General features: G+C 39.6%; 1 protein-coding gene across 1 annotated transcript; it reads right to left on the bottom strand.

The window, feature by feature from the left end:
* Window positions 1-2,314: 2,314 nt before the first annotated feature.
* On the bottom strand, window positions 2,315-10,332 carry LOC131928428 (TNF receptor-associated factor 6). The gene is made up of 10 exons (XM_059284461.1): window positions 10,088-10,332; window positions 8,154-8,211; window positions 7,827-7,928; window positions 7,337-7,495; window positions 6,811-6,969; window positions 5,929-6,065; window positions 5,337-5,520; window positions 4,630-4,773; window positions 3,389-3,497; window positions 2,315-2,827 (listed from the first exon to the last, which is right to left on the bottom strand). The coding sequence occupies exons 1-10, from the start codon at window positions 10,228-10,230 to the stop codon at window positions 2,553-2,555; spliced, it is 1,470 nt and encodes a 489-aa protein (XP_059140444.1). The 5' UTR covers window positions 10,231-10,332; the 3' UTR covers window positions 2,315-2,552.
* Between the last annotated feature and the right edge of the window lie 8,667 nt (window positions 10,333-18,999).

The raw sequence follows: 18,999 nt of genomic DNA, 5'->3' as shown, positions 1-18,999 counted from the left end.
TATGATACCAGATTGTATTTCCATTAGTAACGATCAATCAAGTTTATATGCGAAACTAATGAGATACGTAATCAAACCATTCTTTTATGGTGTTAAAAAGGTAGGCAATCGCATTTATAACAATCTGTACATTTTTTAATGAATTGTCGTTCATGTTTCATTTCATTCTTCAATCTTAGACCAAAGAATGCAAAGATATTAGATCTATTCCTAATCTTATATATTTCATTAAGCCATTCCTGTAAAAAAACGCAATGCCTGTTTACTACTGTCTAGAGGCCTTCATTTCATTTAATTAATAAGGCTCAAACAATTTTTCAGACATTTTTTTTTCAAGCGGGGGAAGGGCGGATACTGGTTGCAGAATAGATTTTCTATTATAATTTGTGTACATACACACACACACAAACGCACACGCCCACGCCCACGCGCACGCGCACACACTCACACACACACATATAAATATATATATATATATATATATATATATATATATATATATATATATATATATATATATATATATATATATATATAAATTCCGATTTCGTTTGGTGGTGGGGGGTGACAGGGTCGGTAGACAGGTGCGGGGGCGGTAGACGTGTTATCTCCCCTCCCCACGGAAAGATGCCTGAAAAAAACATCCTACTAACCTGGAGTGAGAGAGAACGGTGTTTGAAAACATCAGAATTTCCAGAGATTAAAACCTTGAAAATGGGTGCTTTTGGGTTGGTAAAATACAACCGTGCTACATGTCTATTTAAAATCAGAGCTTTTTATTTCATAGCTTGTTAATTTTTGTTTAAATAAAAACCTAATGAAAATTTACAGTGAATGTTAAATTCTATAGGTATATTCGTTAGCCTGTCGTTTACTTTATTGATAGCTATTGTCCAAAATAAGCTGTATAGAAACCACATTCTTCGCTCTTGATAATACTTGAGGTATCTACAAGGAAGAAAGCACAATTTCGACTTCTGTTTTACCAAAACATCATTTTAACGGAATGTCTACATACCCTTTCTTTTGTTAATAGATTTTTAGTTTATTTTTTTTATAACTGACTAATATGGACACAAGTGAGACCAATAATTGTGCAAGATGAGGCGGAAGTAAAATAGGTCACAATCAATGTCAACCAACATGCCGCATACATAGGCACGAAGCAGATGTGAATCGTGGCTAAGATGAAACAAAAATGATTATCGTAAGGAGAGTTTCTGGCTTAGGGGTGCGTACATTTTAGTTTTAAGAGATTAAGAGATCTGAACAGTGGCGTCGCTAGGTCGGGTGTTACCCGGTGCGGCACCTCATGGAGTTTCCTCCCCACCAAATATATATACATGTCTACATTTTTTTTGGGGTAAACGAAGACAACTCGTAAAAAACACGTGCCTTGAACCCGTGTCGAGTGGGTTAGCAATCGTGTGCCCAACCACTCGACCATATCGTCTCCCCCATACTGGCCACCAGTTGTTTCGTTCTGGTTGTTTGTACACAAACACCGCGTGACAACTACTCAGTAAGCAAAAAGAGGGAGAGTACCGAACCTTGTTTTCATCAAATTACAATCACTGTGTTATGTCCCTTTCCCCCCACGTTTTTTGTACAATATAGCGGTCTAAAATGATCAATAAAATGTTTCCATGGATCAATTTAGTAATAACAATTGAATATTCTATTGTCATCTGAAACAAAGCTTCCCTGAAAATTTCAGCGCGCTAGCTAACTGGGAAGTGCCCGAAATTTCGATCGCAAGATTTGATTGGAAAGACGCGAAAGCAAGTTAAAGAAAACGTGGGGAAAAAAAATGGTTAGTGGCGTCACAAAGTCGGGCGTTACCCTGTGCGTTTACTAAAGGTGTCAACCCATAGTCCAACATTTTCCGTAGTGTGTCACTCCTCTTACAAATCTATTATTTTAGCTCGATACAACAAAGCTATGAAAGTAAATTTTACAATATTTAGTCATGGTGTCACGTCCATATGTTGTCATCCGATGCGGACTGCCCCTCTGCCCCCCCCCCCCCGCCCTATGACGCTACTGTAACATTTTTACAAAACTACATGATATAGTAAATACACAATCGTGTATAAAATATAAAAAGTACAGAATATTTATATTATTTAAAACCCTTCATCACAAGTAGCAGTTTATTTCTTAGTTTAACTCCATTGTAGCCTGAAGGCTGACGAAGGGGCCCACTGATAATTTTTGCATAGGGGCCCGAAAATCCTCGCTAAGCCACTGGACCTAATGCGCCAGTTTCTAACTAGTACCACGAAAGAAAATTTCAAATCTTTTTTGTAAAAATCGTTTTTAATGAAATTAAAATTTAAGATACTTCCAGATAAAAACAAAATGTACATTTAAACACATTTGAAGACTAAAAACAACAAAATGTACATTTAAAATCATTTGAAGACTAAAAACAAATATTGCACCATAAAACTTTAGCTACATAAAAATTAAATTCAAGAATAAAAATAAAAAGTTAAAAATCTGGCAGCCTGGCCATCTTATCCAGTTAGCGTCCTTAGTTTCCTGCGTCCTTAGTTTCCTATAGCGAGTGTGGCAAGCCCCATGATGGGAGGCTGGGCGGGCAGGGCGGCTTGTCTGGTGACTGGGTTCCTCTGTGGGGTGTGGATAATCAAGGCACCTTGACCCATCAGGTTGGAAATACACGCAGACGACATGTAGGCAGCAGCGGCCTCTGGCGGAGGGTAGAAAGAGTGGATGATGGTCACCTCAAAGTGGAGAAAACCGTGCCTCAGGTAGCGGGAGTTGTTGCCCAGCAGTTCATTCCGTTTCACATATTTGCCGTGTTCTGGAAGCAAAATTATTTATAAAGTGTGAAACAAACCTTTCTAGAATAAATTGCGGCTCTCGATTGTACACAAGAACCTTACATTCTGAACTCCTGTCTTTTAATCTTGTGATAATATAATAATATTGTGAACACACTGACACGATTACGGATAATCATACAAGACAAAACCACATACGGGTTAAAAAAAAACTAAAACAAAGGCTAGTTACAATACGAAATAAACATTTAATAAGCTATTTACACTACACAGTGTATTCTAAATACTATATACGCATACAAACACAAACCTAGGATACAGTGGTTACAGAACTGAAGTACACAACACTAACTTACACTAACATGAGGGATGTAAAGTACTGAGCTGAGGCGATGAAACCACATTGCTGCACACCTTTTATACCCCTACACAAACAAGTACAAACCTGACTATGACCACCTGATTACAGACAGCTCAAGACACGAGGGGTGAACACTAGGGGAGGGGACAGATTATAACGAACAAACACTCACCCCTTCCATCCCCTTCTGTCTAATACTACACGCATATTAAAACCTTACCTCTCCTGTAGATTCTCTCCCCAGCCTGACCCCCTCTGTTGTGGTTCCTGGGAACTTCCCTGAGAACAATTTCTTGGGTCAAGTTGACCCTCTGTGAGGCAGTGTTGGCCTGGAGGTGACGGACACAAGACATGTATTATGCAAGGATAAACTTGGTAAATAAAGTAAACAAAATTAGCAGTTAACTCTTAGGTCCTGGGATAGGTAACCAGGCTAACATCGCGTTTATACTTGCAACATGTATAGGCCTACTATACATGTCTAAGTAAATACTATACATGTCTAAGTAAATACTATACATATCTAAGTAAATACTATACATGTCTAAGTAAATACTATACATGTCTAAGTAAATACTATACATGTCTAAGTAAATACTATACATGTCTAAGTAAATACTATACATGTCTAAGTAAATACTATACATGTCTAAGTAAATACTATACATGTCTAAGTAAATACTATACATGTCTAAGTAAATACTATACATGTCTAAGTAAATACTATACATGTCTAAGTAAATACTATACATGTCTAAGTAAATACTATACATGTCTAAGTAAATACTATACATGTCTAAGTAAATACTATACATGTCTAAGTAAATACTATACATGTCTAAGTAAATACTATACATGTCTAAGTAAATACTATACATGTCTAAGTAAATACTATACATGTCTAAGTAAATACTATACATGTCTAAGTAAATACTATACATGTCTAAGTAAATACTATACATGTCTAAGTAAATACTATACATGTCTAAGTAAATACTATACATGTCTAAGTAAATACTATACATGTCTAAGTAAATACTATACATGTCTAAGTAAATACTATACATGTCTAAGTAAATACTATACATGTCTAAGTAAATACTATACATGTCTAAGTAAATACTATACATGTCTAAGTAAATACTATACATGTCTACACACTTTCTTTACATATCTAGGAAAAAACTTCGTCATAAGTTATAAGAACATGTATTGGGGGCCCTACTCATTAACATTTACAGTATACATGTCGCAAGTGTAAACTCTTGATTTCATTTGATAATACTACTACGCTTGAACACAAAATATTTCTCTTGCATTCCTGGTATACAGCACAAATTGTTTGGCCTCTTAAAAGATTTGAAAGCTCTGCAGTTGAGCTGCGTGCTTGGGACGGGCTATATAGCCAGCCAATTCCAACATTGAGGGCGAGTTCTGGATGCGTTACGCTGATGCACATACCTGGTCGTAGAGCGTGACGTAGCAGGTGGCGTTGAACGGAAAGACAACATCGTCATCGTACTCGCCGGGCTGTAGCGTCACGCTCAGACTTGTGTAGCGGACATTGCCCTCCCTCACGCCATCCATGTCTAGGGTCAGCTGAACCTGACACGCGAGAGGAAACAATATAAACTTAACATGCTTTGTCTTTGGTAGTCTCTAAAGATTGTTATGGGACTGCGTGGTCGGATGGTGGAGCGCACGACTGCTGATCCGGAAGTCTCGAGTTCGGATCCCGGCTCGAGTCCGTGAGGCGTCCCCGAGTCGAAACAGCTCTGATGGGTACACACTTTCGTTATGGAAAGGGCTGCTGACCAGTGTTTCTTACAGACTTTTTTCTTCGGGGGGGGGGGGGGGAAATGAAATTTTCGGGGGGAGGGGCACTAGTAAAAGTATATTTTTACTATACAAATTCCATCTCGTTGGGGGGGGGGGGGGGGGGCGGTAGACTTTCTTGGGGGGGGGGGGGGGGAGGGGGAAGAGATGCCTGGAAGAAACTCTGAAGCTGACCACACTATCGCTTCATATGCAGACTTTGAAGAAACAGGTTAACTAGTTCGACTGCCTCGTGAATCGCCAGTTTAGGAAGTGTAACTATTCTTTAATTTGTTTAAAATTAGGTAACACGAGAAATTGCACATAATCTGTCACAAACAACAAAAACCTGCCTTGTATCCGGGACATCCGGTATAAAATGCAGGACTGCAGTAACTGGTGCGTGGGTTTCTCAGCTGACCGACCTTGACCTTCCAATGCAGCTTACCGGTCACATTTCTTTCCTTCAGTTCTCTAGCCATCTGGGTGGTACTGCGCTGGTTGGCGCCGATGATCGAGAAAGCTTCATTTGTCTTGCTGTGAATGGGACACCAGAGCGCTTGGTTAACATTTTGAAACGTCACCGTGTGAAGAGAACAGCTATGTCGCAAATAATTGGACTATTAGACAGCTGTAATGATCTAATCCAAGATTATCAGGGGTGGATTGGCTGGATCCAAGCAACCCGATCCCGAGTTCATAAGTTGTTATTCAACTAAGACTCGGGCTGTGACCTACAGAGGCACATACCACTTTACATACTGCAATATGCAGTAACAAATCAGAAAGGTTAAGTAAAATTGAAAAAAAAATAGCACCAATAGGCCCGAAACATGCCTATTATTGCTGCCCACCGGTATTTTCTCATGGTGGCCCACCAGTACTCCCCCCCCGGTGTCCTGGCGGACCAGTCCACCCCTAGAATGTAAGCAAGGCGCTACCAACCTTGATAACTCTGTCACTTTTCCCTTGAGCTCATCAATGGTCTTGCAACACTCCGCCAACTTCAGTCCAGCCTGGTTCAGATGTTGGCACAAAGTAACTGGGTCTTTAGCATGCTCCTCCACCCTGCTGCGTTCAGCCTACATGAAAGAAAGTTACGTTTTTTTAAGACGTTTAGTATACTCTCAAACTGAGGCGACTATTTTGTAGAGCTCGTATAATAGAAGTATCACAACTGCGAGGGTTGCCAGTTTGGGTAATAAACAATGCTATAGTCGAAACTTAGCATCAAAGCCGAGATTGTAATGGTATCACTGCTCAGACCCTAATCCAAATCTTTACACTATTTCGACGTTAACCTAACCAAAAGCCACGTGACAGCAATGTCGTTTTTAAGGGGAATAAGCTAGTGTGCAACGTGTATTTTGTGTGCGCAGTGTTCTAAAAGTCTTGTACAAGGATATGTGTATTCTACAAAATGACTGCACGGCAGGTTCAAAATTACTGCGCGGCCACGCAACCGTGCAGCTTAGAGGGAACATTGCCTGCCTGTGTGGTTGATTTTAAAGAATTGCAGAAAAATGTGTAATGCATTTGTCCAGTCGGATTTTTATGAAAAAAAAAAAAACTGGTATGCTAACACGTATTGAAGAGATAAGATTGCTACAAAGGTACTTATGCACAGTGGCTATTTTAAAATACTTGTTCAAATGCACAAAATTGAGGACCCCCCCCCCAAAAAAAAAAAAAAAAAAAAAACAACTCCAGCACGCGAGTTTTCAAACTTCGCTAAGGGTACAGAGTAGGCCAACATCCAACAGCTGGGAAAATGCTAAACGTTACCAGGTTGTCTACATGTCCAAAAACTTGGCAGTCTAGACTCACCTTGAACTGACATCCGGAAAATTTAAACGGACACGAGGTGATGACCTTGGGACACGACCCATGGTCAGGGTCAAGGTGACGCCCAAGTTCCTCGCGCAGCTGCTTGTCCCCACACATGGAGCACGTGACTGGACACTTGGGACACTGCTCTGTGTGGCCCTGGTGGGGGAGGGGGGGGGGAGAGAACATTCGTGTGTCAGAAGGAACATTCTCAGACAAGGTTTTAATACATTTTTTGGGAAGTTTTAGTGGGTCGTCAATAAAGGCCGCAATCTTTTTAAAGGTGATTTGACGCCACGTACCACAAACCCTCTGCTTCCCCTAATGACGTTAGAATTGTATTCACCCTTCACCTCTCACCAATAACTAACGTTCTACCCAACAGTAGTATTTATCTTTAAAAAAAAATACACACTAAATTCAACGTGAATTTTCAACAACCCTTCAACTACTCAATGAAGTCAGATTCCCTCCTCCCCTCTCCCGAAGCAATCCCGACCCCTACGGTAATATACAAACCACCCACCACCATTTTGCTGTGCAGGATCCGATCACCGCAGTAGGGACAGTGGACTGGGCGTGACGGGCACAGGGTCAGGTGTTTCTCCACCTCAGACCTGCGGATCTTGACGCCGCAAGATTGGGGGCAGACAACTTTCTCCATGCTGCAAGTCGATTGGTGGGCCTGTAACAAGGGTATATAGTCAAAATAGGTAAAGATGCGCATGCGCGGGGGGCTGCGGAGGGGGGGGGGGGGGTATTTCGTACAAATAATAGGAGTGGATATACCGATGTCAGATGATACGCTTTCGAAAATAGTGGCTAGGTTGTTAGTAGCATTGTAACCTCGTCTAGTTTAATGGATAGAATTTAGGATTAGGCGAATGGCAGGACTAGGTTTAGCAAGACGTGCGTATTTAGTTAACTACCAGTAACCTAACACCCCTTTTTAAGAATATTCTATTATCAATGGTGCATGAAGTTTACGCCAATTTCTTCTTGTCTCAACAACTTGCCTGCAACTCACGTAACTCTCCCTGCCAACTGCAGCAGTCAGTGTTAGCACATTTCACCGGAAGTGACAGGATCTCTCTTCTCGTGGCGATGTCTGGGAAAATCTTAAACGTAAACAAAATTTACACGTTCATGCATTGACCAATAGCATCTCTTGTAACTAGATTGCCAACATTCAATCTTAAAATAACAGATCAATTAAAAAATTTTACACTAGCAAAAATTGTAATCCTTTTCCCACCATTTAGCTAAAATGTACCAAATGAAAAGTTCATACTTTACAAGAATTAATCATACCCCAACATTGAGATAGTAAAGTTTCAACTTACCTCGTCCACTTTGGAGAAAGTTTTATCCACTGGGCATGTGAGAATGGAGTTTTTACTTCTGAAACGCAAGATCGTAGACCCCAGATAAATATCGGATTTTACAAGATTTAAACTTACTTTGAGAAAAAGTTCAATGTGAATTTCCAAGGAAAGCGGAAGAGAGGGCACCCAAGACAGACCTGGAGGCGGAGTCTTCTCGAAGAAATGAAGCCAATAGTGATGTCTAGGGAGATTGCAAAATCAATAGCCGGGGATCGGAGAAAATGGAAGGAAATGGTGGAGGCCCCATGTTCATAAGGAGCAAAGAGAACTGAAGTCCAAGTCAAGTTTAGAAAAAGTTGATAAAAATCGCAAATTTTCTTCAGTCACAGAAAGCTCTTCTAATAAACAAGGCGCTTTATTATTACAATAGCACACACTTAAGTTGCTATTGGTAGGCTAATTTGTACACTGCTATGGATTTTACACCTAAGTTTTCAAAGCAAGCTGTTTTTCATATAAATACTAGCCCCGTATATCTATACAATGCAGTTAGACTACAGGTCTTTGAATGGAAAATATAATCCTACAACTAATTTACGTGTGTCCCAGCCATTAACCCACACCACAACAAACCAGTTTAAATATAACTAAAATGGCCAAGTAGACTATCCTATCTTTAACGGATAAGTTCGACAAGATAACTGTTTATGATTAAGTTGATGTTTAGCTTATAAGGTGGTTACGGTTAGTTACCCTAGCTACAAAACTGGCATTAAAACAAACAAAATAATTTGAAGTTATAATTTTAAAATATGCGATAGGCATACAGTTATTAATTCACCCAGCAGTGCAAGCAAACTAAATTAAGATACTAGGGATGCAGATATTACATAACTGACACGTTTTGGTCACAAAGATTGAAGGAAACATTACAGCCATTACATAACTGACAACTTTTGGCCACAAAGATTGAAGGAAACATTACAGCCATTACATAACTGACAACTTTTGGCCACCCAAAGATTGAAGGAAACATTACAGCCATTACATAACTGACAACTTTTGGCCACAAAGATTGAAGGAAACATTACAGCCATTACATAACTGACAACTTTTGGCCACAAAGATTGAAGGAAACATTACAGCCATTACATAACTGACAACTTTTGGCCACCCAAAGATTGAAGGAAACATTACAGCCATTACATAACTGACAACTTTTGGCCACAAAGATTGAAGGAAACATTACAGCCATTACATAACTGACAACTTTTGGCCACAAAGATTGAAGGAAACATTACAGCCATTACATAACTGACAACTTTTGGCCACCCAAAGATTGAAGGAAGCATTACAGCCATTACATAACTGACAACTTTTGGTCACAAAGATTGAAGGAAACATTACAGCCATTACATAACTGACAACTTTTGGCCACCCAAAGATTGAAGGAAACATTACAGCCATTACATAACTGACAACTTTTGGCCACAAAGATTGAAGGAAACATTACAGCCATTACATAACTGACAACTTTTGGCCACAAAGATTGAAGGAAACATTACAGCCATTACATAACTGACAACTTTTGGCCACCCAAAGATTGAAGGAAACATTACAGCCATTACATAACTGACAACTTTTGGTCACAAAGATTGAAGGAAACATTACAGCCATTACATAACTGACAACTTTTGGCCACCCAAAGATTGAAGGAAACATTACAGCCATTACATAACTGACAACTTTTGGTCACAAAGATTGAAGGAAACCTTACAACCATTACATAACTTTTGGCCACAAAGATTGAAGGAAAAATTCCAGCCATTTCATAACTGACACCCATTGGTTACAAGGATTGAAGGAAACAATCTTACAAATAACGAAACAATGAGACAGTTTTTTCACTTAGTGCTATAAAAATTACCCCCATGGCAGTCGGTTTTACTTACAAAATGACCTTCTTGATGCAGGCGTCACAAAACCGATGCCCACAAGCCGTCTGGACAGCATTCCTTAGAATCAGCAAACAAATCGGACATTGAAACCTCGACTCGATTTCACTGGTGAAGAGGACGTCGTATCCGTGATCCATGTTTGTATCGAGTACCAAGTTGTATCGATACAGGTCAGAGAGCAAGTCTGAAATGTTTGATATTTTCCAGTTTGGGTCTACGACAGAGGTGTGTGGGTTTTTTTTTGTAGTGTCACGTGATGCTGACGTCATGAGTTCCCGTGGTAGTTGGGTGAGCTTCAGTCAGTTGCCGTCTGAGAGAGTTGTAAGCTGTGTTGTTGTGGGTTGATGTGTTGTGTTTTAACGTATACACATTGATGCGTGTTTACGAGATAGCATAGAATAGTAGTAAGGTGAAAAGGGGAGGTAAATGTGTGATGGAAGAAGGGAAATCTAAATGAATGGCCAAAATGGATGCGCAGGTTATAACGTATATTTTCTATCTAAATTATACTTTTTTTCGTTTTTCGTCCGGGATGGGGGTGGGGGCGGTTGAGTTGCTCCCCGGAAAGATGGCAGGAAGATGCACTGTAAAGAGAACGAGCCGACCCGCTTCGTATCATACGCCGCTATTTAGTTTATTTTCTCTACTTTTCAGTAATTTATAATTTGTGAATTCGACAGTACCAATGCTGCCACTGAAAATATTTGCTTAAAAACACTAAACCCCCCTTTCTCCCCCCCCCCCTTCCCCCCCCTACGTGAAAGCAGCCTCCTCTTAGTTACCTCCTCTAAGTTTAAAATCGTTTCAAACTAAATTATCTGCCCCTAATAGCCGTCACCAAACCCGTCTCTATGATTGTAAAATGTAAACAGCGTGAACCACAGCTCACCAGACCATGTGAGGGGGGGGGGGGGGTGGTAGCGATAGAGAGGAAAAGAGGGGACTGTAAGGCGCGCTTGCAGCTTGTTTTCTAACGGCTCCCAGAAGAGAATTATATATATATAGATGCTTAACTTCATTCATGTAAAACGGATCGACATAAGGGGTCATCCATAAATGACGTCACGCTTTTTTTGGACGATTTTTACCTCTCCCCTCTCCCCTAAACTGACGCCTCACCTCAGCCTACAACCCCTCCCCCCTCCCTCAAATTGTGGTTGAATTTCTCGTACAACATCGATATTTTTTTAAAAATATTGTCAACAGAGTATTTAAATCAATTCTTATTACCATTTATTAAAACTCGAAATAGCGACTAAAACTCGTTTTCTAACATTGCTTTTTTATAATTCAAAAGTGTGATGTCACACCATCTGAACCTCCCCTCTACCCCTCATCACACACCGTCACAAAATTACGGACCCCTCCGTAACAACAAGGCATATTGGAATGTATGTAAGTATAAGTCTTAGAAATAATTCGCCTAACTAAAGAGATATAATTATGGCTCATTGATTACAAATTGTATTCTTTGAGTTACCGTCCCTATTTTCATTCATGGTAAAAAAATTTTTTTGCTGTCGCCAGTTGAATTTGTTAGCTATTGTGTGGCTAAAAAAAGAGGTGAACGTTGTTAAGAAAAGAAGTCAGTAGTTTGAGAAGGTGCGGGAGGGGCGGGGGTGGTTGGTGTACCGCTACAGGTTGCGCAATCGGGGGGAAGGCAGAAATAAAATATACTAGCAAACAAACAGTATTTCCAGATAAATTTAATCAATTTTTTAAAGAGTGCCTTTTTAAGTACAGAAACACACATCAATATGGATGTTGGGGAGAAAGGGTACACCTAAGAAAACGTGCTAATTATATAGAGAAAGCAATGCATTGAAATCTCACTACAATAAATCAAATCAATCTATTATGATGATAGCAACGTTTGAGTAATCTTAACAGAGATAAAAATAACTAGGTTGTGCAAAGTTAGTTCATTTGTTTGTAGTATACATGAAAAAAAAAGGGGGGGGGGGATGACTGTATTAAAAATAATGCGCACTGGACACCCCTCACTCCCACCCCCTAATTAGGTCACATAATATCTCACGTTAAAATATTTATAGTAATTAGGAGGATATCAGTCTATTTTAACTTTACACATAATTATTTTGAAAATTTTTGTCGTCTAGGTCTGTCACATTCCATTAAACGTTAAAAGAGCAATTAAAAATATAAGATCATTTGTTATGGAACTGAAGAGATGCCTGAAAGAAACACAGGATGTGTAGAATTTCACTGGGTGTGTCTCTGATTATATATGACGTCACACTTTTACATTATAAAAGCAATGTTAGAAAACGAATTTTAGCCCCGTTATTGAGTAAAATACTCACTGTTCATTGATCACAGTCAATATTTTGGAAATGAAAATAGATGTTTCAAGAAAAATTAATTAATCAGTGTTTTTTTCCAGGCAACTCTTCGCGGCGGGGGGGGGGGGGGGGGTGTCTTCGGTCTACCGCCGCCCCCCCCCCCTCCGAACGGGATATAGACAATATTTTAAATCAATTTTTAATTTTAATTAGAATCTCGTAGAAAATAAACCGGTAGTGATCTCCCCTAAACTTTCTCGAATATTCTTATATAAAACAACAGGGGATGGTAACTGGGGATATAGTTATGATTTTTAATCCATTTTAAATACTGAAACTTTCAAAAATAGAATAGAATCTCAGTAAAAAACAATTGCGCACCAAGCGAACGCCTAATAAAGGTGTGTATAATAGTGCGCAATAGTATTAGTACTTAATAAATTTACATTAGTTTTTTGAGAAATCGGAAGTAGCGTAAATTACTACTTCCGGTCAACGGAAATTACTCAAAATTTAACAGAAGGTAGAGAATTAGATCTTTTACTTACATGTGAAATTTCATTTATCTATCTGAAATAGTACTCAAGTTATAGGCTTTTGAAAAATTCAAAGTAGAAAAAGTACCACTTCCGGTTGTCGGAAATCGCTCAAAAGTTGATACGGATCTACGATTTTGATGTTATACTTATATATGAAATTTCATCAACCTAGCTGTAACGGTACTCAAGTTATCGTGTTTACACACGGACACACACACACACACACACACACACACACACACAGACACACAGACATACGGACAAGATTGCAAAATTATGTTTTTCCGTATCAGTGAGGTGTAAAACGTCGAGATTTGCAAAAATCTCGATTTTTTTTTTGCACGATTACAATACTTTCTCTATACTACGTATATACGAGAAAGTAAAAAAGGGAAAACCAATTGAACGCAAATCAAATAGTGCGCAATATATTTAGTTTTTTTTATAAATTCACATGCGTTTTTTAAGAAATCGGAAGTAGCGTAAATTACTACTTACAGTCAACGGAAATTATTACTCAAGGCAGAAAAGTAGATCGAAATTTCACATATTATATGTGAAATTTCGTTCATATAGAACAATCTATATCTGAAAAATTGAAAGTAGAAAAGTTCCACTTCCGGTTACGGGAAATCACTGAAAAGATGATACAGACCTACAAATTTAATATTATACTTATATCATCATCCTAGCTGTAACGGTACTCACATACGGACAAGATTGCAAAACTATGTTTTTCCGACTCAGGGAAGTGTAAAACGTCAAGATTTGCAAAAACAAAAATCTCGAATTTTTTTTTTTGCACGATTACAATATTTTCTCTATACTTTGTATACCAGAAATTTAAAGTTAGAATGTAAATTTTTCTTAAGCAAAAAAAAAAAAAAAAAAAAAAAAAAAAAAAAAAAAACCCAATAACCAAGGTCCTTTTGAAAGGTAGAAATAATTTGTATATAATATAAAAATCCACCTGCCCAGCCAAACAGATGCACATACACCAACACATGTACAAGCGCGCGCTCGCACGTGAAGATGCACATGCCCTGCACAAGCAGATGCACATGCACCAACACATGTACAAGCGCGCGCTTGCATGTGAAGATGTACATGGCACCTGCATAAGCAGATGCACACGCACCAACACATGTACAAGCGTGCGCTTGCATGTGAAGATGCACATGCACCTACATAAGCAGATGCACATGCACCAACACATGTGCAAGCGCGTGCTTGCATGTGAAGATGCACATGCACCTGCATAGGCAGATGCACATGCACCAACACATGTACAAGCGTGCGCTTGCATGTGAAGATGCACATGCACCTGCACAAGCAGATGCACACGCACCAACACATGTACAAGCGCGCGCTTGCATGTGAAGATGCACATGCACCTGCATAAGCAGATGCACATGCACCAACACATGTACAAGCGCGCGCTTGCATGTGAAGATGCACATGCACCTGTATAAGCAGGTGCACATGCACCAACACATGTACAAGCGCGCGCTTGCATGTGAAGATGCACATGCACCTGCACAAGCAGATGCACACACACCAACACATGTACAAGCGCGCGCTTGCATGTGAAGATGCACATGCACCTGCTTTACCTAAATGAAGTCAGGGTTAAACTACAGCAGGCGGTCGTAGAAACCTTGTAAGAAAACAAACCCTGACTTGGTAACGCGGTGCGCATAGATACACTGATTAATCTGTGAAATTCAATGGCCGCGTCTGAAGGTTTTGTCGGGGATTTCGTTGGCGCTCAAAACATTTATCCATTGTGCGCCGACGTTAGAGAAAGCAATACCAGAAGTTCAAATTAGCTAAAATAAACCGGGAGTGATCTCCCCTAAAACTCCGCCATTGTCTGGTCCCAAGTCCAGAATGGGAAAGGAGGAGGGTTTTGGGTTTGGGCTAGCAACCCACCATGTAAAAACAAAAACGCTACAGAAACGGCAACAGATCTAAATCAAACCATCATGGGAGAGCAACCGAGGACCGAGGCAGCTTTGCCTGATATGACGAGTCTAGATGAAAGCCGCAAGGAAGTCTCTACTCTGAAACAGTCCTTAGTAACCCCCAAAATTATTACACGAATAGGAGCTTGGAATGTGCGTACCATGTACGAAACTAGCAAAACAGCTCAAGTGGTCAAGGAAATGTCAAGATACAGGATCAACATCCTGGGTATCAGCGAAATGAGATGGACAGACTCAGGCCTGACTACACTCGGATCAGGAGAAACTATAATCTATTCTGGGAGATCTGATAACCAACACCAGGAAGGAGTTGGTATTATCATGGATAAAATATCAAGGAAAAGCCTAATAGGGTGGGAACCAATCAATTCTCGCATGCTTAGAGCCAGATTCTACTCAAGACATGTAAAGATTACCGTAATACAGTGCTACGCCCCGACAGAACAAGCAAAGGATGAAGACAAAGACATGTTCTACCACACTCTACAAGAGCAAATCGACAGGACTCCACAACATGACATTCTTGTGGTCATGGGAGACATGAATGCAAAAATAGGGGCCAGTAATGAAGGATACGAGATCTGCATGGGTAAGGAGGGGCTGGGAGAGGCAAATAACAACGGCCAAAGATTTAGAGAGATTTGCCTAGAAAATGGTCTGGTTATAGGTGGCAGCTTATTTCAGCACAAAGAAATACACAAATCCACTTGGATATCCCCAGATAAGCGAACCAGCAATCAAATCGATCACATTGCTATAAATAAAAAGTGGAGAAGATCCATGAGGGATGTAAAGGCGATAAGAGGAGCTGACGTGGGTAGCGACCATAATCTAGTCTTGTGCAAACTACAACTCAAGCTTAAGAGAGTTGACAGGAAAGTAAACCACCAGCTATTTGACTCAGCTAAACTAAAAGATCCCACCATTAAGGAAAACTTCGCAATTGAACTAAAAAATAGATTTAGTCTACTCGAGAACCTACCAGAAGAGGACACCAATACTCAATGCGAGAAGATCCTGGATGTATACACGAAAACAAGCCAATGCATACTAGGACACAGGAACAAACAAAGGAAGGAATGGATCTCAAACGATACTTGGAATCTCATTGAAAAGAGAAGAGAAGCCAAAATCAAAACACTATCTGGAACCATGGAAAGCAGGGTACGGAACGATGTAGAATATAGAAGACTGCAAAAAGAGGTAAAAAGGAATGCTAGGAAGGATAAAAGGAACTATGTAGACACAATGGCCACAGAAGCACAGGCTGCAGCTGGTAAGGGAGATAGCAGAACAGTCTACAAGATTATCAGGACTCTAACAGGAGGAATTGCAAATAGATCATCTACTATCAAGGACAAAAACGGGAAAGTTCTTACAACGGAGAAACATCAATTGAAAAGATGGGCTGAATACTTCGAAGAGACCCTAAACAGACCAGACCCAGAAGAAACTGCTGACTTCACTGACATGAACATACATTTTGAAATGTATAGAGGACCCATCCTAGAACAAGAAATAATAGAAGCAATCCAAAAAACAAAAAGCAATAAGGCTCCAGGAGAGGACAGAATCACTGCGGAGATGCTAAAGGCAGACCCAAAAATAGGTGCAGAAACTCTTTTAGGGATCTTCAACAAAGTATGGAATGAAGAAAAAGTCCCAGATTCTTGGAAACGGGGAATCATTATCAAATTACCCAAAAAGGGCGACCTTAATGTTTGTGAGAACTGGAGAGGCATTAATCTTCTGTCAGTACCAGGAAAAGTCTTCTGCAGAGTGCTATTACAAAGAATGAGGAAAGGAATTGATGGGATCCTTCGTGAAGAACAAGCTGGCTTCAGGGCCAACAGGTCATGTAACGACCAAATATTTGTCTTGCGCACTATAGTGGAACAGTCACTGGAGTGGAATTCGTCTCTCTACATCAACTACATAGATTTCGAGAAAGCATTTGATAGCATCCACCATCCATCATTATGGAAGATACTAGAGCTATATGGCTTTCCAGGAAAAGTCATAAACATACTTAAGGACATGTACTATGATAACCAATGCTGTGTGCGACACGAAAATCAGCAAAGTGAATGGTTCAAGGTAAAAACAGGAGTCAGACAGGGCTGTGTCATCTCACCTGTCATCTTTTTGGTGGTAATAGACTGGATTATGAGAAGAGCCACTGAGGATAAGCCAAGAGGAATTGTTTGGGAACTTACCAACCACCTAGAGGACTGTGACTTTGCTGATGACTTGGCTTTACTTTCACATGCCCAAAAAGACATCCAAGCGAAAACCACAAGAATAGAGCAAATTGCCAAAAGCGTTGGGCTAAAGATAAACTCCGGAAAAACCAAGCTAATGAAAATAAAAACCAAAAGTGCTCTCAAGACCTTTGCGAATGGAGCAGAGCTAGAAGAGGTCGAAGACTTTAAGTACCTCGGCAGCTATATATCAGCAAATGGCAGCATGGAGAAAGAAATTGCCACCAGAATAGCAATGGCAGCACAAGCTTTCAACAGACTCGCTAAGATCTGGAAATCATCCTCACTGCAGCAGAGAACTAAAATAAGGATCTATAAGTCTAATGTACGTTCTGTACTCCTCTATGCTGCAGAGTCATGGAAACTAAACAAGAAAGTAGACAGCCGACTCAGAGGCTTTGAAAGAAGATCCCTCCAACGCATCCTCAGGATAAAGTGGGACGACAAAGTCCCGAACAAGGAAATATGGCGAAGGACAGGATTAAACGACATTGTCTCAGAAGTTAGAACGAGGAGATGGAGATGGCTGGGCCATGTCCTACGCATGAGCAAAAAAAGACTCCCCAACATGGCGCTGAAGTGGAACCCACCCGGAAAGAGAAGTAGAGGAAGACCACTGGGAACATGGAGGAGGGAGATGGAAGAAGAAGTACAGGCTACTGGCAAAACCTGGCATGAACTAAAGTGGCTCGCCCAGGACAGGGTGGAATGGCGGAGATTTGTTGTTGCCCTATACTCCACAGGGAGTGATGAGGATTAAGTAAGTAAGATCTCCCCTAAACTTTCTCTAATATTCTTATATAACACGACGGGCGATGGCAACTCGGGATATAGACAATATTTTAAACCATTTTTAATTACAAACTTTTTAAAATAGAATAAAATCTCGTAGAAATAAGAATTGCACACCAAGTGAACGCCAAATAAAATGTGCATAATAGTGCGTGAAATTATTAGTACTTTATAAATTCACATGAGTTTTTTTAGAAATCGGAAATAGCGTAAATTACTACTTCCGGTCAACGGAAATAACTCAAAATTTGATAGAAGGCAGAGAATTATATCTTTTACTTGTATGTGAAATTTCATTTATCTATCTGAAAAAGTACTCAAGTTATAGGCTTTTGAAAAATTGAAAGTAGAATAAGTTTCACTTTTGGTTATCGGAAATTGCTGAAAAGTTGATACTGATGTACAAATTTGATATAATACTTATATATGAAATTTCATCAGCCTAGCTGTAACGGTACTCAAGACACACACACAGACATACGGACAAGATTGCAAAACTATATTTTTCCAACTCAGGGAGGTGTAAAACGTCGAGATTTGGAAAATTCTCGATTTTTTTTTTTGCAGGATTACAAGACTTTCTTTATACTAGGTATATACGAGAAAGAAAAAAAGATTCAATTTCCCTTTTAGAGAGTATGCTGTGCCCTTTTGACACAAATGTGTGTATACAGTCGTAAAGGTGGGGGTAGGGGTGGGGGTGGTGGGTTGAGCGTAACGTTCAATAATGTCTAGGATATTCCGTAAAGACCTTTCATGTTACCTGCTTGCTTATATTGTTGCAAATAACTATAACCAGTAATAACTGCCATAAACTCTCTTCCAATTAAAGACATTTCTTATTACCCCATGCATGTAATTCTTGATTATACCAGTCTCACGTGCCTTAAGCTCTTTAACAGTTAAAGATATTTCCTATTACCCCCATGCACCATATATATATATATATATATATATATATATATATATATATATATATATATATATATATATATATATATATATATATTGCATTTGCCAGTCTTA

The sequence above is a fragment of the Physella acuta genome, unplaced genomic scaffold (genome assembly GCF_028476545.2).
Source record: "Physella acuta isolate Inbredline_101_S28 unplaced genomic scaffold, ASM2847654v3 ptg001501l, whole genome shotgun sequence".
NCBI lineage: Eukaryota > Metazoa > Mollusca > Gastropoda > Physidae > Physella > Physella acuta.
Note: the sequence above shows the minus strand (reverse complement) of the source record. Positions and strands in the feature narration are given on the sequence as shown.

Bases quoted from the DNA above. Each gene is read 5' to 3' on its own strand.
- LOC131928428 (XM_059284461.1), bottom strand. From the start codon at position 10,230: ATGGATCACGGATACGACGTCCTCTTCACCAGTGAAATCGAGTCGAGG. The intron at 7,496-7,826 runs GCAAGTTGTTGA...CCCTTGTTACAG, and splicing joins GAGAGTTACGTGAGTTGCAG to GCCCACCAATCGACTTGCAG. The intron at 4,774-5,336 runs GCAGGTTTTTGT...CTCGCGTGTCAG, and splicing joins CCGGATGTCCCGGATACAAG to GTTCAGCTGACCCTAGACAT.